Source organism: Hemitrygon akajei, chromosome 8, assembly GCF_048418815.1.
Source record: "Hemitrygon akajei chromosome 8, sHemAka1.3, whole genome shotgun sequence".
Lineage (NCBI taxonomy): Eukaryota > Metazoa > Chordata > Chondrichthyes > Myliobatiformes > Dasyatidae > Hemitrygon > Hemitrygon akajei.
Window position 1 is genome coordinate 81,558,005 of NC_133131.1, and position 22,226 is coordinate 81,580,230.

Sequence of the window (22,226 nt, forward strand, 5' to 3'; positions counted from 1 at the left end):
TCATGGTAGAACAGTAGTTAGTGTCACACTATTACAACACGGGGCACTGGAATCCTGGCGTCCTCTGTAAGGAGTTTGCACATCCTCCCCATGGAATGTGTGGGTTTCTTCTGGCTGCTCTGGATTCCTCCCACAGTCCAAAGATGTAGGGGTTGGTAGGTTAATTGGTCATTGTAAATTGTTCCCTGACTAGGCTGGGCTTAAATCGGGGGTTGTTGATGGCACAGCTCGAAGGGCTGGAAGGGCTTATTCTGCTCTGCATTTCACTGAACAAAAATAAATAAACTTGGGAATTAGTACTACAGAATAAAGAGCAAGGGACTTGAATAGTTAGTTCAGCAAGAAGATGATTCAGAAAATAGCTTATCTGCTAAATTTTCTGAAATTAATAAGCTGAGTGAGACATTTCATCACATTCTCTCAGCTCTCTTTGCAACCAACTGACATTGTAAATGCTGGAAACACTTAGCAGGTCAGTCTGCTTCTGTGTAGATGCTTGAGTTCTGGGACCCTTCAACTTTCAGTATTGATGAAGGACCCCGGACTTGAAACATGTTTGCCCTTTGATGTATGAGGTCTGACCTCTGTATATTTCTAATACTTTCTGAGTTTATTTCGTATTTCCAGTTTTTGCGATTTTCATTTTCACTCCAAAATCACAGATGGTCTGCATCTGGTTTCTCTATGGCAGGCAAGCAACCTGGGCAATTGTAATTACCTACACACTCAGTTTATATTGGCTGAAACAGTTGAAAATCAACACCACGGAAAAGATGGTCTTTAATGCTGTATAGAAAAGAATAAATGTATAGATGAAGGAACACTGCAATCCATAGGGTCTCTCTAAATCCTCCCAACAGTAACACTCAATATCCATTTCACATCTATTATGAAAGTATAAGCTACACTGGTGTAGTCAAGCCAGAACAAACTTAATTTTCATAGACAGCCCTGGCACAACTGGCTTTCAAATGTGACATTTTAAAATATAAAATATTTTTAAAAAATAAAACTCCCAAAGCATAACCACTAACACAATTAAAATGTTTAAATCAAGTAAAACAATTAGAACAAAATAAATTAACTAAAATGTACTTTTGTCCTTTGAGACCTCCCTGTTCTCATTTGATAATGAATGAGCCAGTTGATAAGATTCCTGAACAGTCCAATATTGGATAAATCAGCATTACTATACCTTGTTAGTCTAGTAACGTTTCTGGGCAATAGTATCACCGAGAATATTAATGGTGTGGGATTCAGTGCTAACAAAATTGCTGAATTTAAATGGGCAGGTTGGCAAAACTCTCACCTGATGAGAAGTCAATGCCTGTACACAGAGGGCATCAGATGTACAGATAAACCCTGACCACTGGATCTGTGAGGCAGCAACTCTACCAACTGTATCCTCTCAGAGTCAATCATTTCCATTCAAATAAACAGCCATAGCTTCAGTATAGGTATAACCCAGCACAGATTCCGTAATGTAAAGGCTAATGAACTGTAGTAACTTTGCACTTCAACCCTGAACTCCACAAAGAGGCTAGTATTGAAGTGGAGACAGGGACAGAAGAACAGCTAGCAAATTTGGGACTTCCACATTCCTGAACTTGGCTGAACAAAGACTTGCTAGCTGACTATGTCAGGAGCTGAGAAAAAAGATCTCTTCTAGCCAACTAAACTAAATATCAAATATTGCCTACAGAGTATAGCTAATTAGCTGATAGTTATTTATGGGATGAAATACGCCAGGCCCACAAAAGGATTTATCATGAGGAAATTAAACCACAAATTCTGATGTTTAAAATACATACATATATTTCCAGTATTCACAAATTCTGTTCCATCCTAGACAATTTCTTGCTCATATTTTGTACAGCCATAATATTGATAAGTTAAATGATAAATATGACAAATTCTGAGCCGTTTTGAAGCAAGGAATAACATGTTTTCAGATGTACAAGCAGGCAACAACCACAACTTATATTTCAATTGTCCTGAAAGAAGGCTGATTTGTTTGTATAGTTTTGTCTTGCTGAGTTGTCAAATCCATGTCAAAGGAAAACAGGAGATTACATCCCAGAAATGTCAGACTCCCACCAGACCTGGATTTGCAATTGATGAATTAAACGTGCCTCATAAATGGAAGCTGTATTACCACTGTAGCTGGAGTCTTTAGCCAAAGGGTCACAGGGTTATCCAATTAAAAAAGTTTTCAGGTCTGCCTACTGAGTTTGATCAAACCTACACTCATTAAATTATTTTTTTAAAAATCTGTGTAAGTAACTCTCACACAATCTTTTCAATCCTTTCACTATAACTTTGAGCCACTGACGAAGTTCTGTTCTGGTTGTCTATTTTGATAAGCCCATTTCAGTATTATGGCCACAGTTAAAACAAATGTGCTAACTTTCACCGCGGATCACTCCTGCACAGCTGTGTTATGACAAGATTTGATGTACTATGGTGTTTGTTAAGTTCTAACTGCTATCTTGTTCTTTCCTTTTTTTAATTTGAATAAATAATGAAATAATGTTAGGAATTCACTGTTAGTTCAACAGTTACAATAGCCTTTATGTATTTGAAATGTAGGAAATTGTATGAGGATCTTAGATTTACAATCAGAGAATTAAAGAGATGCCTCCACTGGCAGATCAAAATTCCAGCATAAGAAATTTATAAAGACAAAGTTTATAAAAATAACCAGAGGTATTTAGAAATGAATGAAAAAAAAATGTTAGAATGCATGATGTTAAAACTAGGAATTCTTACTCCTGATAATAACAAAAAGTTGAGATAGGATCAAGTTTTGTCTCATATTCTGCTAACTGCCAACTGATCTCTCCACTCTCAACCTGTGATATGCATTGGGGTTAAGAGACAATTTTTGGTTCCCTTGTGGTTTTGTGTTTATTTAAGTCATCAAGTATTATTCAAACAGAAAAGTCATTGTTATAGAACGTTAGTCAGACTGTCCATCATTGCCTGAAAAGACTTTCTTCTTTTTTGTGCATGCATGAAGAATTGTTCAATACAAATTTTATCTGAATAAAATTTGAAATTTCTACTCAAGCTTTTTCTTTGAAAACAATTAAAGTTGACCAAACCTATTTTCATTAGTAATTTTGACATTGAATACCCCAACTGTGTTCTGGGGAATAGCCAGTAGGATCTGCCTTCACCTGGAATGGAGGCACAGGCCTGAGCACAAAACAACAATTCAAATACCAGTTTTGGGAAGAGGCTAACGTTTTCACAAACTTTAATGATTCAAGAAATTGTACAAAAGAATTTAAATTCAAAGACAATACTGCAATTCAAAAAGTAGCTTAACAACCTTATCAGATCAGAAATGTCAGTTATCGTGGGACATTCACCTTATTCTTACATGCATTTCACTACAGTTACTTGTGTTCCATCTATTCTGTGAGCTTACTCCAGCAGACCTTTTCCCAGACTGAAAGTCACACTGCATTAATACCCCTTTCTCTTGTCTATGCATCTTAATATATCCTCGTCTGTCCAGACACGACAGATGTTCACTTCATTTTTATATAACATAATGTTTTTCTTCATTAATACTTTAAAAAAAAACTTCCCATTCACTTGATCATTCAACATTTGTTTCTGTTTTTCCATCCTTCCAGGCAAAACCAGATACAGAAACAAGGAGAGGCAGGGCAACTTATCCTCCAGATGATACAGCAGTAGAGATGCACAAAATGTCTGAATACACAGCTATGTAATGTGGGGCTTTCACGTCTATCTGGAGTCAGAATTCAATCACATCCAGCCACAAGGAATCGAACACTCATCAGTGCTGACCTTGAGTCACCAGCACATAATAACCATCTGGAAATTTATTAGCGTCATCGTACTAATTCAAATCTTGAATTTCCCTAACACCCTTCATGCACCCTGCAAGATGTGATGCAGAATCTTCTGCTGGGGCACACTATTACAAAATCCAGGACTCGTACGATAGTTTTTCAAGCAGATTTCCAAGTGGCGCTTGACATCACAAGGGAGGAAAAGCAGATGATCAGCAGTCCCTGCCAGTGGGTACTGGTGCCTAAAGCTCTACACAGATGAATGTGAATGCTACATATTTGGGCCTTCAGTGAACAGGATACTTCCAGCACTGCAGCAAACAACAGACAATGTACTGGTAGGTATCCTTGCTGCAGTGGGTAGGCTTGGAGATTGAAGGAAGCCTTCTTGAATATGAAAGGCAAGATGCCACAGGTCTTTCTGATGATGTCTTCAGCCATCAAAAGAGCCGTCATCTGCATGAAGCAACATATGTGGCAGTCTTTAATGGCGGTCTGCAATTGAGGTCTGCCATCCGAGTGTTAGTCTATAACAAAGGGAAAGTGGAGGTAAGCTCTGAGAAGGATGAGAGAATTAACGGCCACAGGAGTGTTAGCTCAAACGCCTCCACTTTCTGTCTGTTCTGTCTGAAAAAGCCCTTCCAGCCCCACACAATCCAAGTCTGCTTTAAACAGTTTCATAGGTGAATCCAACCCTCAACAGCTGGACAGGCAGCAGACACTCAAAAGCTTCAAAGCAAAGAAGACATCAGCAGTTTGAACAACCTCCTTCTAACTTTGAAGATGCCCGAAGGGATGCCTCACATTTGAATTCTTGTAAAAGTAAACGCACATGGACAACATACATAATTTTAAATAACTGGTTTTTGGCTGTAATTTTGACTAATGCATATATTACTTATCTCTAAAACTTGCTTGCCTTGATCATTTTTGTTCACTGTGGATTGATGGCAAAGCAGGAACTGATGCTGAGCCAAGAGGGAGCAGTGAAACAGTTTCAGTGGCGGACTCATTTGTAAGTGAGGGTGAGCACTGCTCTGTGCCTTTTGCATGTCCAGGCCTCACTGCTGCAAAGCACCACACAGAGTGCAATATCCTGCACAATCCTCACTGCACAGATCCTAGGCCTGTATAGAAATACTTGCAAATTTATTCAGGCTCCTCGAGTATACAGTTAACTTGCTCAATGACACAAGTGCTTGTCACTGGACTTTCCTTGAGCTGTTGGATCCCTGATAGGTATCATTAGGCATATACAGCATGAAGGAGATATCGTTTGGTTCCAGAAAGGGTGGGCTGCCAGATCATGAAGACAATGTGATAGACATGAGACATAGAAGACTGCAGATGCTGAAATATGGAGGGAAAAAGTACAAACTGTTAGGGCAACTCTGATAAAGAGTTTTGACCTGAAGCATCCACTGTCCATCTCCCTCTACGTATGTTGTCCGATCTGTTGAGCTCCTCCAGAAGTTTGTTTTTGTTTTGCATTCAGGTGGCTAGCTGGGAATATTGATTAAACTTCAAGACAGATCCTTTAATGGCTGCACCCCAAGTGCATATTGATGAGTAAATATCCTAAGGACAGAATAAATCCTGGGTCTGATTTAACAGATACAGTGATTGTCACATGCATGCACTCAAGAGTCGATGATCCAGATGCCTGTTCATTCTAAGTGACACACACAAAATGCTGGAGCAACTCAGCAGGTCAGTCAGCATCTATGGAAATGACTAAACAGTCAATGTGTCGGGCCGAGACACTTCTTCAGGACAAGTTCTCAGCCTGAAACCAACTGTTTATCCACTTCCATGGATGCTGCCTGACCTGCTGAGTTCCTCCAGCATTTTGTGTGTGTTGCTTTGGATTTCCAGCATCTGCAGATTTTCTCGTGTTTATAGCCTGTTCGTTCTATCTTATGTTATCATGAACAAGTCATTAGTCACTTGCCTTATGCAAGTACACACCACTGATTGAGTTCCTACAAATGTCTCCCTCAGAATCATAGAGGGATCCTAAGGCAAAGAAATTGAGGGAACATTTATAGCAGCTGATACAATGTGGCCTCTGAATCCAATGGGAAGCAGTTGCTGCTTCAAACTTCTGTTACAGATTGACTCGAAACGAAAATCAGAATAAGGTTTAGTATCACTGGCATACCTGTATATGATGAAATTTGTTATTTTATGGCAGCAGTACATTGCAATACATAATAATAAAGATGTGAATTACAATAATTATTACTCCTTATTTCTTAATTGTGGCCAAAAGAACCTACTTTGTGCTGTACTAAATGAATAAATAGATTAATAAACTAATTAAATTAGTGCAAAAAGAAAGGGAAAAGTACTGAGGAAGTGTTCATGGGATTCCTTGTCCATTCAGAAATCACATCGTGGATGGGAAGATGCTGTTCATGAAACAATGAGTGTGTGTGTTCAGATTCCTGTACCTCCTTAATGGTAACACAGAGAAGAGGGCATGTCCTGGGTGATGGAGGTCCTTACTGATGGATGCCATCTTTCTGAGGCTCCACCTTTCGAAGGTGTCCTCGATGATGGAGAGGTTACAATTTTTGCACCTTGTTTTGATCCTGTGCCGAGGCCCGTCCATACCAGACAGTGATACAATCAGTTAGGTTGCTCTCTACAGTACATCTGTAGAAACTTGTGAGTGTCTTTGGTGACATACAAATTCTTCTCGAAATCCTAATAAAATATAGCTGCTGTTGTCCCTTTTTTTGCAATTGCATCTATGGGTTGGGCTCAGGATAGGCCCTCAGAAATATTGACAACCAAGAACTTGCAACTGGTCCCTGGAGTCCATTCCTTACCCTTACCCACGAACAATTCCTTGGTCTTATGACATTGAGTGCAATGTTCTTGCTGCGACACCACTCCACCAGCTGATCCATCTCGCTCATGTACGCCTTCTCATCTCCGTCTGAAATTCTGCCAACATTAGTTGTATCGTCGGCAAATTTATAAAGTGCATAAGCTGTGCCTAGCCACACAATCATGGTTGTAAGGAGATTAGAGCAGTGGGCTAAGCACACATCCTTGAGGTGTGCCAGTACTGATTGTCAGCAATGAGGAGATGTTATTTTTGATCCGCACAGACTGTGGTCCCACAGTGAGGAAGTCAAGGATCCCATTGCAGAAGGAGATACAGAGGCCCAGGTTTTGGAACTTTCTGATTAGAACTGAGGACATGATTGTGTTGAACACTGACTGTAGTCAGTAAACAGCAGCGTGAAATAAATATTACTATTGTCAAGGTGATCCACGGCTGAGTGGAGAGCCAATGAGATTGCATCTGCTGTAGACCTATTATGGCGATAGGCAAATTGCAGAGGGTCCAGGTTCTTGCTCAGGTAGGAGTTGATTCTGGCCATGACCATCCTTGCAAAGCACTTCATCACCAAAGATGTGAATGCTACAGGATGAGTCATTGAGACCGCTTACCCTGTTCTTCTTGGGTATTGTCACTCTTTTAAAGTAGGAGAGAAAGTCCAACTGCAGCAGTGAGAGATTGAAGTTTCCTTGAACACTCCTGCCGGTTGGTTGGCATGTTTTTTCACAGATCTACAGGGTACACCATCAGGGTCTGATGCCTTACGAGGATTCACCCTCCTAAAAAATGTTCTGGCGTCAGCCTCTGAGACAGAAATCAAATGGTCACTGGATGCTGCAGGAATTCACAAAGATGTAATTTTTTCTCCCTTTCAAAGCGAGCATAAAAGGCGTTGAACATCACTGCCATTCATGAACAAGAGAAAATCTGTAGACGCTGGAAATCAAAGTAATCCACAAGGAGGAACTCGGCAGGCCAGGCAGCATCTATATAAAAGAGTAAACAGTCAACATATTGGGCCGAGACTGTTCCCCAGGACTGCGAGAATCAACTGTTTGCTCTTTTCCGTAGATGTTGCCAGGCCTGTTGAGTTCCTCCAGCATTTTCATGATGTTAGGTTTCCCTGTGCAGGAAGTAATGGCCTGCATATACTGTCAGAGCTGACGTGCATCCAATTCCATCTTTAACCTCAATTGGAACTGTTTCTTGCTCTTAAGATAGCCATCTGTAGATTATACCAGGACATTTTGCATATTCCTGGATCACTGGTCTAGAATGCCTCAGATCTAGCCCTCATCAAGCTATGAATCTCCTGTTTCTTCCATGGCTTTTGATTTGGGAATGTCTTGTATATTCTCAAAGGCACAAACTCATGCAATCAGGTTTTGATAAAGATGGTTACAACTGAATTGAATTGACTTTATTACTTACATCCTTCATATACATGAGTAGAAATCTTTGTTACGTCTCCGACTAAATGTGCAATGTGCAATTTATAGTAATTTATAATAAATATTATAAATATTGTACAACATGATAGTCAATATAACATAGAAATACAATTGCGTCAGCATGAATTAAGCAGTCTGATGGCCTGGTGGAAGAAGTTGTCCCAGAGCTTTTATGCTGTGGTACTGGGTGTATTCATTCAGACTTGAAGATGAATCGCTGAATCTTGTCCAGCCCAACAACTCAAAGCAGCTCTGTAAGCACTCCTCCACCTCCCTTGAGCATAAACCATAAGACTAGGCCATTAGGCCCATCAAGTCTGTGCTGCCATTTCATCATGGCTGATCAATTTCCACCTTAATCCCAATCTTCTGCCTTCTCCCCATAACTTCTTACATCCTGACTAATCAAATACTAATTAACCTCTGCTCTAAATGCACCAAGACCTGGCCTTCACAGTCGCCTGTGGCAACAAATACCACAGATTCACTGCTCTCTGGCTAAAGAAATTCCTCCTCATTTGTGTTCTAAATCTGTGTTCTCTATATTGCGGCTGTGTCTTATGGTCTTAAACTCCACCACCGAAAGCAACATTCTCTTCACATCAACATTATCGAGGTGTTTCAACATTCTCAATGAGGTCCCCTCTCATTCTTCTAAATTCTATTGAGTACAGGCCCAGAGCCATCAAATGCTCCTCACATGATAACTCTTTCATTCCCGGAATCTTCTCCAGAACCTTCTCTGAACCCACTCCAAAGTCAGCACATCCTTTCTTAAATAAGAGGCCCAAAACAGCTCACAATACTCCAAGTGAAGCATCACCATTGCCTTATATAGCCTCAGCATCACTTCCTTGCTTTTATATTTTAGTTCTCTTGAAATGAATGCATTTGCCTTCTTCACCACTGACTCAACATGCAAATTAACCATTAGGGAATTTTGCACGAGATCTCCAAATTCCTTTGGATCTTGGATTTTTCAAGTTTCTCCCCATTTAGAAAATAGTCTATGCTTCTACCAAAGTGCATGGGTATATACTTCCCAACACTGTATACCACCTGCTACCTCTTGCCCATTCTCCTAATCTGTTTAAGTTCTTCTGTAGCCTTTCTGCTTCCTCAACACAATCTACCCCTCCATCTACCTTCATATTGTTCACAAACTTGGCCACAAAACCATCAAAATTTCACAATCCAAATCATTGACATACAACGCAGATAGAAGTGTTCCCAACATAGAGCCCTATGGAACACCACTAGTCAACGGCAGCCAATCTGTACAGATACCTTTATTCCCCAATCTTTGTCTCCTGTCAATCACCAATAGTAATATTACCATTAGTAATAGTATTACTAATAGTATCCTGGGTTCTTATCTTGTCTAGCAGCCTCATGTACAGCACCTTGTCAAAGGCCTTCTGAAAATCTAAATATGCAACATTCGATTCTCCTTTTACCACCCTGCTTGTTATTTCTTCAACGATGTCCAGACAGGCAGACAGACATACTTTATTGATCCCGAGGGAAATTGGGTTTTGTTACAGCCACACCAACCAAGAAAAGTGAAGAAATATAGCAATATAAAACTATAAATAATTAAATAATAATAAGTTAATCATGCCCAGTGGAAATAAGTCCAGGACCAGCCTATTGGCTCAGGGTGTCTGACACTTGGAGGGAGGAGTTGTAAAGTTTGATGGCCACAGATAGGAATGACTTCCTATGACGCTCAGTTTTCCATCTCAGTGGAATGAGTCTCTGGCTGAATGTACTCCTGTGCCTAACTAGTACATTATGGAGTGGATGGGAGTCATTGTCCAAGATGGCATGCAACTTGGACAGCATCTTCTTTTCAGACACCACCGTCAGAACGTCCAGTTCCACCCCCACAACATCACTGGCCTTACGAATGTTTGTTGATTCTGTTGGTGTCTGCTACCCTCAGCCTGCTGCCCCAGCACACAACAGCAAACATGATAGCACTGGCCACCACAGCCTCGTAGAATGTCCTCAGCATCATCCGGCAGATGTTAAAGGACCTCAGTCTCCTCAGGAAATAGAGACGGCTCTGACCCTTCTTGTAGACAGTCTCAGTGTTCTTTGACCAGTCCAGTTTATTGTCCATTCATATCCCCAGCTATTTGTAATGCTCCACTATGTCCACACTGACCCCTTGGATGGAAACAGGGGTCACCGGTGCCTTAGCCCTCCTCAGGTCCACCACCAGCTTTCTCACATTAAGCGGCATATGACAAAGTTTCCCACCATAGCCCTGTACTCAGCCTCATCTCCCTTGCTGATGCATCCAACTATGGCAGAGTCATCAGAAAACTTCTGAAGATGGCAAGACTCTGTGTTGTAGTTGAAGTCTGAGGTGTAGATGGTGAAGAGAAAAGGAGACAGGATAAATCCAACAGATTTATCAGGAAGATTTCCCCTTAAGGATGCCATGCTTACTTTGGCCGATTTTGGCATGTGCCTTCAAGTATCCTGAAGCCACGTGCTTAACAATTGACTCCAACATCTCCCCAACCACTGAGGTCAGGCTGACTGGCCTATTATTTCCTTTCTTCTGCTTCCCTCCCTTGTTGAGAAGGGGAGTGAGATTTGCAATTTTCTAGTCCTTTGGAACCAAGCCAGACTGATTGATTCTTGAAAGCTCATTACTAATGCCTCCACGATCTCCTCAGCTATGTCTTTAAGAATGCTGTGGTTTAGTCAATCTAGTTCAGGTGACTTATCTACTTTCAGACTTTACAGTATGAACATCCGAACACCATCTCCCTAGTGATAGCAACTGCACTTACTTTGGCCCCTTTACACTCTCGAACGTCCAGCATACTACTAGTACATCAACCATGAAAAAGCCTCTATGCTGGAAGTCCAAAGCAACACACCGAGAATGCTGGAGAAAGTCAGCAGACCGGGCAACGTCCATGGACAAGAGTAAACAGTCGACATTTCAGGCTGAGAACTTTCATCAGGACTGGAAAGGAAGGGGAGAAATCAGGGTAAGAAGGCTGGGGGAGGGGAGGAAGAATTACACGGTGGCAGATGATAGGTGAAACTGGGAGAGGTGGAGGGTGTGAAGTAAAAGGCTGGAAAGTTGACAGGTGAAAAAGATAAAGGGCTGAAGAATGGGGTAATCTGATAGGAGATGACAGAAGACCATAGGAAGGGAGAGGAGCATATTACTAGTGTTTTCCATGGTGAAGACTGATGGAAAATTTGTATTCAGTTCATTTGCCATTTCCTTGTCCCCCATTACTATCTCTCCAACATCATTTTCCAACCATCTAATATCTACTCTCGCCTCTCTTTTACACTTTATATATCTGAAAAAACTTCTGGTATCATTTTTGATATTATTGGCTAGCTTACCTTCATATTTCATCTTTTCACCCCTTTAAAGTGTTTTTAGTTGCCTTCTGTTGGTTTTTAAAAATTTCCCAATCCTGTAACATGCCACTATTTTTTGTATATATTACATACCCAGTCTTTTGCTTTTATGTTGGCTTTGACTTGCCTTGTGATCCTGCCTTTAGAGTAGTTCTGCTTCTTTGGGATGTATCTATCCTCTGCACTTGTATTGCTCCTAGAAACTCCAGCCATTGCTGCTCTGCCATCGGCTCTGCTAGTGTTCCCTTCCAAACAATTTTGGTCAGAGCCTCTCTCATGCTGCTATATTTCCCTTTATCAACTGTGGTACCAATACACCTGACTTTAGCTTGTCCTTCTCAAATTGCAGGGTGAATTCTATATTATGATCACTGGCCCTTAAGGGTTCCTTTACTCCAAGCTCTCTAATAATTTCTGGTTCATTGCAGAACATCCAATCCAGAATAGCTGATCCTATAGTGGACTCAACCAGAAGCTGCTCTAAAAAGCCACCTCAGAGGTATTCCACAAATTCTCTCTCCTGGGATCCAGCATCAATTTGATTTTCCCAATCCATCTACATATTGAAATCCCCCATGACTAATGTAACATTGCATTTTTGACATGCTTTTTCCATCTCCTGTTGTAATTTGTAGTCCACATCCTGTCTACTTTTTGGAGGCCTGTAAATAACTCCTATCAGGTCTTCTTACCCTTGCAGTTACTTAACTCTACCCACAAGGATGCTACATCATCCAGTCCTATGTCACCTCTTTCTAAAGGTTTGATTTCAATTTTTCCAGCAGAGCCAGTCCTCCTCCTCCTCCTCTGCCTACCTACCTGCCCTTTCAATAGAATGTGTATCCCTGGCTGTTAAGCTCCTAACTACCATTGTCTTTCAGCCAGGACTCCTCGTCCTCACCACTGGTGCTGCTGTCTTTAGTCTCTGCTAATAGGCTGGGAGTACTGCCAGGTGATCAATTTTTCTAAAGTGTGGGCGTGGGATGGTACATAAACATTCTTGGTGGTGGTATAACAGTATTCATTCCTGGTGTGTATTTAATGTTCGAGTAATCTTGAACTAACATGAATTGCAAAAATCACACAGCTGTGTGATATGGTGTGTGCCTCGCTTAAAGTAAAGAACGAAGTTAGACCCAAATTCCTGGGCTCTAGTGTCTTCCTCTGAATTTGTTTAATGTGTTGAAGTTACAAAACATAATACTGGTGGCGAGGTATTTTTAAAACAAAACTGATAGCGTTACAGAAATGAGCTTTGCAGGTATTGTCAAGGTAATACAGGAACCCTGAGAACTGAAGCCATTGTTGCTTTAGATTTCGCAATGGAATCAAGAAAGTGAGTCCATTTCAGCATACATGGCTGAATTGAAGAGTTTGTCTGAACATTATCAATTTGGTAATAGGCTTAATGATACACTGAAGGATCATTTCTTTTGTGGACAACAAAGCATTCAAAAGTGGCTCCTAACTGAAGCACAACTTACATTTTAAAAAGCAGTGGAAATCCCTGTTTTACAGGAAACCACAGACAGAAACGCAATTGAGTAACAGTCAGGAATGAAAGTGAACAAAATTGCAAAGTCTAAACAGAAACTGGCCAGGCTGAACAAATTTTGTTGCTGTTGTGGCAGGGGTTCACATACACCAGACCAATGTAGATTTAAAGGTGAAACTTATAGCAAATGCAACAAAGTAGAACACATACAAAGAGCATGTCAGGCAGAAAGAAATAAACAGACCACACAGGAAAGAGGAAAAGATTAAAAGTCGAGATGCAGTTTCATAAAGAGGACTAATCTACACACATTTGATGAAAAATCTGATAATGATGAGAGCAACACAAGACTGTGTCACCTTGAGATATCCAGCATGAAAATTAACAATAGTCAAGCAATATGGCTTATGCTAGAAGAGAATGGCAAATTAATCAAAATGGATTTGGACACACTGGTTCAGCTGTTTCAATCATTCCACAAGTTTGAAAGGCATTTCAAAGATACTAAACTAAAGCCTGCAGATATCCAACTGAGAAGTTCTATTGGTAAAAAGATAACTACGGTGGGAATGACATTTGTAACAGTGAAATACAAAAATCAACAAGCCACATTGAGCTTTTCTGTGGTAAAACCAGGAGGACCAGCATTGTGGGGGCGTGATTGCTGAGACAACTACAACTTGATTGGAGTTCCATACTCTATTTGCATGCCACATCCCCTGCAATGAGGTCAACTGAAAGCAAATTAATAAAGGTACTGGATGATGCCAAATCTGTCTCCATGATAAACACCATGAAAATTTGCCCAACAGAGGACCAAACAGGTGTTGGTATCAACCTCTGTGCCTCCAGTTGGAAAGCATATTGGACCAAGAAATGACAATCCTGCTCAGAGGAAGCATGAAAGTGACGTAAACACTGATCTGACTAGAACAGTTTTTGTAGGAGCATATCTGAGAAAGCTTCTGATATGTTAATTGGGCAGTTACTTGTGAAGCGTTGCGTGGTTTTAAGCTGGAAGAGAGTTCAAGGAGCTTCAGGAAAGTTGCAAGCATTTGGCTTTTGTGAGTATAAAGAACCAGAATTTAATCTCTGTGCATTCAGGTTATTGCATGAACTTCAAGTGGGAGACAAACAGCTGCTTGTAAAAGTAGATGCAAAGACCAAAACCCAGCTGGATGAATGGAAGGCCAAAAAGAAAGAAGTCAATGGAGATACAAAAACAGAGGGTTTGTCAGATAATACTGTGGAAGAGAAAACCAAGGGGAGAGATCAGATCATAAAGGGAGCAATAAAAGGATTAATAGGAGAACACACCAGTGAACTAAATGCACCTTCCCAAGATCAAGATGCACAAACTAGAAGAAGAAATGTGTTCAGAGCTGTCAGAACAACTTCCTGCCGTTTCAGCGTCAATTCATGTAATCACCACAGAGGGGATCCCAGAACCTGAGATTGCTTCACAGCAACGGGTCTCACCTGCCAAGCAGAGTGATCCTCCTTGTCAGGTAAGACGTTATCCCACAAGAGTAAGAAATCATCCACAATGATTAAATCTTAAAGCCTAAATGGGACAATTGAAAACTTACTATGCTGTGGATCTCTGTATATAGTAGTTGTATTATATAATATACTGTGTATATTATTGAGACGCATTCTCTATTGAGTTGGAGTTTATAGCCAAGCAGGGAGGAGTGTTGTGTATTTAATATTTGAGTAATCTTGTGTATATTGGCTCTTTAAACATTCTGCTTCATTTAAATAATTCATTATGAGTTATATGTATAAATACGTGAATTGCATACATCATCAAGATGCCACATGATATGTGTGTGCCTCGCTTAAAGTACACCCGGAGTTACACCCACATTCCTGGACTCCCGTGTCTTCCTTTGAATTAGTTTAATGTTTTGAAGTTACGAAACAGCTTTTCCGGTTCCACGGGGGATATGCTGATGGTAGATGTTCAGAGATTCCTTCAAGCTGGCCCCGGCTGAAATCTCCCCCAATGACAGGCAGGGCATCATGGTGCCCAGCTACGTGCCTGCTGACCACAGTGCTCAGCTCCTCCAGTGCTTCCCCTGAGGTGGAATGCACACAGCTTCACTCAAATGATTTTATCTTCTGCTCGGACGTGCCGGGGTGGACTTTTGCGATCCGCATCTCTCCACTGAAGCCCGCCACTTGGTGCTGCAGATATCCACGTTCAATTTTGTCCTGACCACAAGTTACAAGCTGAGGCTGCACTGTCAGCATTTATGGCTGACGCAGATAGTCTGAGCTTCTCAGTGCAGCTCGCTTGTCATAATTAACATACATCAATGTTGCAGCTGTCACAAATTCAGTGAAGGAAGCCTTTCACATAACAATCCAAGAAAACAGCTGTGGCAATGCTTACTAATCTCCCTGGCAACTGCTTAGCCCCAACATACCACTGTACGCCCATCTGGTTTCCACTGACCAAGTTTAGTTAGTCCATAGAACTATATGAAATCACAGATAAGATTCGTGACTGCAGAAACATGCCACTCCTGAGGGATGTGGTGGGGGGGGAGGTGAAAGGTCAGTAATGGGTAATGGTCGCTCACCTGAAGCTTGCTGCATTGAGATTTAAAAGGGAGAGATATTGGGTTGGTGGGTAGTGGGTGCTTTCCGGAAATCCCAGTCACTTTCCGCACATTTAACCTGCACCATTTATATTTGAACTTGGCTCAAGCTTGACCCTAAAATGCTGCTGATACAGAAGTGGCATGTGAGATTAATGCTCAAATTTCTTAGTTTGCTCACAGGTTTTCAGTTACTAGTCTCCAGAGTTGCAGTAATGGCTGCCATTTTCCCTGAATTTTGATTGGAAGGTTGCTTGGGAGCAGTTTTTATTTCTCAGTATGCTTATCTGATGTTGAACCATGATGGACTGTGGCTGAGAGAGATCCACATACTCTGTTATTTGCAATAAAGTACGAAAGATAGCATTTAAATGTATGCATGGATATTAACAATGCAAAAAGGATTAAAATTCACATCCTCATTATAAAGTTCCATATCAAGGTTTAATTTACTAATATTGAAAGAAATAGTGTAACAATCTAGTGAATAGTTAGCTTTCTACAGGAGGTTAATGAATGTCATGAATTCATCAGCTTACCAGCACACAGCTGCCCTTGGTGATAAGGACAAGAAAAGTCATCGAGTTCACAATATTTTCCATAAACTCTACCTAGTTTCGTTTGGTAGCATAAACACTTCCCACAGTTGCAAATCCCTCGATTACTGCAAACAGGTTGGTGTTTATATTGCCGGCAGCTTTCAGTGAGACATTGTTCTTGGGACAATCCTCTGCAGGAAGAATTAGTAGCATTGTCTTCACACTGGCAAAGTCTACAATCTGGGTCAATCTCTTTATTGAAGCATCTTCCAGGCTCATGACCTTTAGGTCCTTTGCACTGACAAGTACAAGTGCTGCTTATAGAAATAACAGTTGTTTCATTGTATCCAACGGGTTTTAAAATAATAGACTTGATGCCTTCAAAACACTCTGTCACTCCAATTGTCACATTAAACGAGGCCTAAATCGAAAGAAAAACCCGAGAATTAGCACTGGGAGAACCACGCTCAGCTATAAGTATACTTTACCAAAATGTAAGTAAAAGACAAGATAATAATTAAAAACTATGTTTCTTTTTGTTTGAAACCTACTTGGTCAACAACTGGATTTCCCCTGTCCTGGTGTATTAATGATAAACAGAATGCTAAATGTCCTCTTGCTCTTTTGTGATAAAATCACGAAGCAATTTAAAATAAACTTTGTAAAAGTAATGGAAGGGGATTTTGCACACAGGTTCCTGTATTAAAATGAGACCTTTATAGTTTTCAGGCAAAGTCATTTGATTCCAAGTAATTGAATAATTGATAATTACAGAATGCCCCTCTGGTGTTTCCTGCTCCCCTCTCTTCCCACGCTCAGTTCACAATACAGACCCAATCAGAATAGGGTTTATTATCACTCACATATGTCATGAAACATGTGTTGTTTGTGTGACAATAGTACAGTGAAATACATAAAACTACTGAAGTACTGTGCCAACACCCTTGAATGGAACATCCTACAAGTAGTTGATGCGGCCCAGTCCATCAGAGGTGAAGCCCTCCACACCACTGAGCACATCCGCATGAAGCATGTCACAGGAAAGCAGCATCATCACCACATCATGGTCATACTCTCTTCTCACTGCAGCCAAGGGAAGAAGGTACAGGAGTCTCAGGACTCAGACCACCAGGTTCAGGAAGTTATCACGCCTCAGTCATCAGGCTCTTGAACCAAAGGGGATAACTTCACTCAACATCACTTGCCCCATCATGAAATATTCCTGCACCTAAGGACTCACTTTCACAAACTCCGTTTCATGTTCCCAATATTTATTGCTTATTTATTTATTATTGTTGTTTCTTTTTGCTTCGCACAGTTTGTTGTCTTCTGCACTCTGTCTAAACACCCTAGCTGGGTGTTATAATTATTATTCTACAGATTCAATGAGCATGCCCACAAGAAAACGAATCTCAGTATATGGTAACATATATGCACTCTCAATATAAATTTACTTTGACCTTGAGGTATACACGTGTGCCTAAGACATTTGCACAATACTCTGCTGCCTCACTGCTGCTAGCCTGACTACTTGAAGGACAGTCAATGCTTAAAGAACTCTCCCCATCACTACTGCTCATCAGTGGCAGAATAAGCTGCTTGGGAGTTAAGGAAGGCACACGGGAGGGAAATCACAATTCTAATGTGCCTGGACAACTCCAAGTAAGGGTTTGGCCTGATTGCCTTCCATACTGTGAGTGGGACCACAACGCTATTCAGTCTGATCCAATGACCACTGAGCACAGCACTGGTAGTCATTAAGAGAGGCTGTGATCTGTGAAGGGAACTCCATAAACTCATTAATATGCAAGCCATTAAAAACTGAGGATAGGGATGAAACAGAAGACAAATGTGACAATACTCACAATTTAATTGCTCACAATCCGAAGCCTGTGTGATGTTCTCCAGTTTTGTTTAAAGAATTACCGTAGATTCCGGATTTTAAGCCGCTACTTTTTTCCCACATTTTGAACAGCTTTGAACTTTGCGGCCAATAATCCGGAGCGGCTAATGCAAGGTTTTTTTCATGCCGCCTCGTAAACATTTTGCCTCGTAACAGTAGACCAATAAAATTGATGAGTAGTTCACAGAGGTCCAATGAAATTGTACGATAAATCAAGCGCACTTTCACAATTAAATTATTGTAAATCAGTCATTTGTACTCACCCTCATCAACATGGAAAACACTCGAAGCATTGTGCTACCTACCCTCTTAGTTTAAACTATATTTGTTTTCTGTACTACATCGCGGGATGCTATGACGACACACCCGGTTTCGCGGCGTCTTGTGGGAAAATGCCGTTTGCGATGAAACGGAAAGGAGGGGGGGAGCGGCGGAGCGGCTTTGGATCCGAGCGAAATCTGCTTTTAAATGCCGTTTGCGATGAAACGGAAAGGAGGGGGGGAGCGGCGGAGCGGCTTTGGATCTGAGCGAAATCTGCTTTTAAATGCCGTTTGCGATGAAACGGAAAGGAGGGGGGGAGCGGATTCCGCGAGCGGCTTTGGATCTGAGCGAAATCTGCTTTTAAATGCCGTTTGCGATGAAACGGAAAGGAGGGGGGGAGCGGCGGAGCGGCTTTGGATCCGAGCGAAATCTGCTTTTAAATGCCGTTTGCGATGAAACGGAAAGGAGGGGGGGAGCGGATTCCGCGAGCGGCTTTGGATCCGAGCGAACTCTGCTTTTAAGTTAAAGGTATCAATAACTTTTCCTGGTAGGCTGCAGTATATATATTTTTTACCAGTCGTTAGGAGATATTGGAATGTTGTTCAGTAAAGAAGTATACGCAACGTATATTTAAAAGTAGCCGCGTACGGGCACGGTTCGAAAAAAAGCATTTGCAATATGTATTTGTTTTTGTTACCATATGGATTTAATTAAAAGTTAAAAAAATCCTCACGTGTAATATCTTTCTGTGTAAATATCACAACGTGGGACACCTGCGGCCGAAAATCCGGTGCGGCCTAAAATCCGGTGCGGCCTTTACATTTAAAAAAATGATTTTATTTCTAAAATTAGTGCCAGCGGCTAAAAATCAGGTGCGCTCTGTAGTCCGGAATCTACGGTAACAATGATTAACAGGAATGAACACAGGTTTTCCCCAGAACATAAATTTCTCTTTGCCATATTGCTAATATGACAGAAACACGAAACCAAACAAAATACAGAGTCGTTATAACTTTCCCCTTCAATTTTACATACTTTAACTATTTATGAGAATAAAATGCTCTATCAATGGAATAAAATAAAGAAAAGGATATCAAAAAAGGTTTCTTGAGGTGTTTCTGTGCTATATTCTGTCATTTAAATTTTGATTATTTCAAATCAATTACTGGTAAAATGGCCAGAAAAGTAATCAATGCAATTTTATGATTGTACAAAATTATTATTAATTGACATGTGGTGCAAAGTCACACGCATGGAGTTTATTTCCATATGACTATGACTCTGTTGGAGTTTATTTCCATCCTACTTCCACCCTTACTGGAGTGGGAAGTGAGGGTGAATTTCTATAAACAACATAGAAATTGCAGAGGAACATGCCAGGAATATTTAAACTTCACATGAGGCAGCTTCCACCCTTAACGATATAATTTTCTACTCCTTTCTACCTCAGCTGCATCCATCTTTCTCTCAAATACCATTCAGTTCTCCTCGTGGGCATTATTCCATAAACAACTTGAAATGGATTTCACCATGCTGTTTGTTCAACAGATGTTTGTCATCTATAACAGCATAATTTCTATTTATTTATTTAGAGATACAGTGCAGAACACATCTTCCAGCCCACTGAGCCACTCCACCCACCAATCCATCTATTTAACCCTAGCCTAGTCACAGGACAGTTTACAATGACCAATTAACCTACTAACCAGTACGTTTTTGGAATGTGGGAGGAAACCGGAGCACTTGGAGGAAACTCACAAGTTCATGGAAAAGATGTAGACACTCCTTACAGACAGCATCAGAATTAAACCCCAAACTCCAACATGCTGAGCTGTGACAGCATCGTGCTAACTGCTATGCCATTGTGGTGCCCGTATCTGATGGCATTTCACCAAATATCTTGGAAATCTGAAAAGTGCTCGTGTGAAACTGACTAACTTTTATGCTCTATTTATACTACCGCATGAGGAGAAAATGTGATCTTGCATTCATAAAGTAGATGAACAATCAACTGTCAAACACGAGGAAATCTGCAGATGCTGGAAATTCAAGCAACACACACAAAATGCTGGTGGAATACAGCAGGTCAGGCAGCACCTATAGGGAGAAGTGCTGTTGACGTTTCGGGCCGAGACCCTTCGTCAGGACGAAGTCAGGTCTCAGTCCGAAACGTTGACAGCGCTTCTCCCTATTGATGCTGCCTGACCTGCTGTGAACAATCAACTGTATTGACATTAGGTAGAACAGTGGGAAACCTCTTTTTTCCTGAATGGTGTCAAATTATATTTTAGATTCTTCTGAATGGAAATTAACATCTTAGTTTGATATTGCACCTCAATTTGAAACCTCATCCAGTATGTGAGAAATTGGTTCAAGTATCACCTGATTTTGATTGCAAATGTTACAATCGCCCTACTTGGCAACCAGGAATGTCCATAGGTTTCTAGCCAGGAGAGTGTTGCCAGCTATACTGAGCAAGGACAGGCAAGAAGCAACTCTTACAGGTGTCTGATGCATGTGCTAGGTCCTCTGAACAAACAACTATATTACTTAATGCCTTTTTTGTGTGGTCTTTTCTCCAATAATCTTCCTTATAGTCTTCCATTGCAACATATGCTGTAATCAGAGCATGCAACTCAAAGATAATATTAGAAGAAAATGCTGAATATTCAATAGGTCAGGCAACATCTATGGAAACAAAGCAACTGACGTTGTAGGTCCAGTATCCTTCATCACAACTGGGATAGAGAGAAACAAATTCATTTGCAGGAACAGAGAAAATGGAGGAGGGAACAGGTAGATGAAGGAGAGCATCTCCGATAGACTGAGACCAAATGGGTCAATAGGGGTAAATGGAGTAGCAGTCACGAACATATTGCTTTCTTTCTTTGTGTCTGTTGTAAATAGCGAGGTGGTGGAAAACACCCAGCAAGCCCAAAAAGAAAAAGGAAAACTGAGCCAAAATGATGAGTGGCAGCAATGGGGGAGCTCTGATACAGAACGAAAAGTGTGAGTTGAAGATCTCCACACTGAGTCCTGAAAATCAGAGTGTGAGTGAGTTGGTGAATTAAACTGACAAACAGAACCTCAGGGTCTCTCCTACCAACTGAGTACAGATGCTTAAGATGCCAATTCTTCTTTGTTTTTTCTTACAATATATTGTAAATATCAAATACAGTACATTAGATTAGAAGAAGTGCATGTGAATCACCGTTTCATTTGGGACTGTTTGGTAGAAGGTGACCGCTACCTCACTATTTCTTTGCGCTTCTTTTGCACTGCTTACTTAATTTATATTTTTATACATATTTCTTATTGTAATTTATAGTTGTTTATTATTATGTACCGCAATGTACTGCTGCCACAAAACACCACATTTCATGAGATACGCCAGTGGTATTAAGCCAGATTCTGATACTGGGAAGGGAAGGGGTGAACGGATGGGTCTTGCATCTTCCTCAGCAGTACAGGACGTGCAGTATGACAGTAAGTGGTAGACGACAGCCTTGCGACCCTCCTCTGCCCATTTTCTTGTGTACCAGCTTGTTCTGCTGTGCCTGTCCTTTGCTCATTCTCTCAGTCTTATTGAAAAGAAAAGGGAAGGCCTGATAATCACTCATCTGTAATAGTAGGATTTTTAATGTGAAGGTGAAGTTTTTCAGCACCTGCCACACCCTTCTCTGCGGCTTCCAACCAAATCTGAAGAACTCCAGAAAGCACAAAGCTTTTAAATAACTGAGTGACAAACCAATTCCTATAAATAATGCCAGTGACTTACTTCTTCATGCTTGTTGAACTGTGTGACATTAAGGTAATAAGCAGAAGAATGTATTCAAAACTAACAGCTGCAGTAGAAAAATGCTATCATATCCAAATTTACCTCACAAGTTT

General features: G+C 40.9%; 1 protein-coding gene across 3 annotated transcripts in view; it reads right to left on the minus strand.

Moving 5' to 3' along the window:
- The window catches only part of itgb8 (integrin, beta 8), a 101,110-nt gene that overhangs the window by 27,135 nt on the left and 51,749 nt on the right, over positions 1 to 22,226 (minus strand). For all 3 annotated transcript variants that reach the window (XM_073054092.1, XM_073054093.1, XM_073054091.1), the window contains one exon: positions 16,172 to 16,592. In XM_073054092.1, the coding sequence (XP_072910193.1) occupies positions 16,172 to 16,592 (421 nt within the window). The remainder of the gene's footprint in view (positions 1 to 16,171; positions 16,593 to 22,226) is intronic.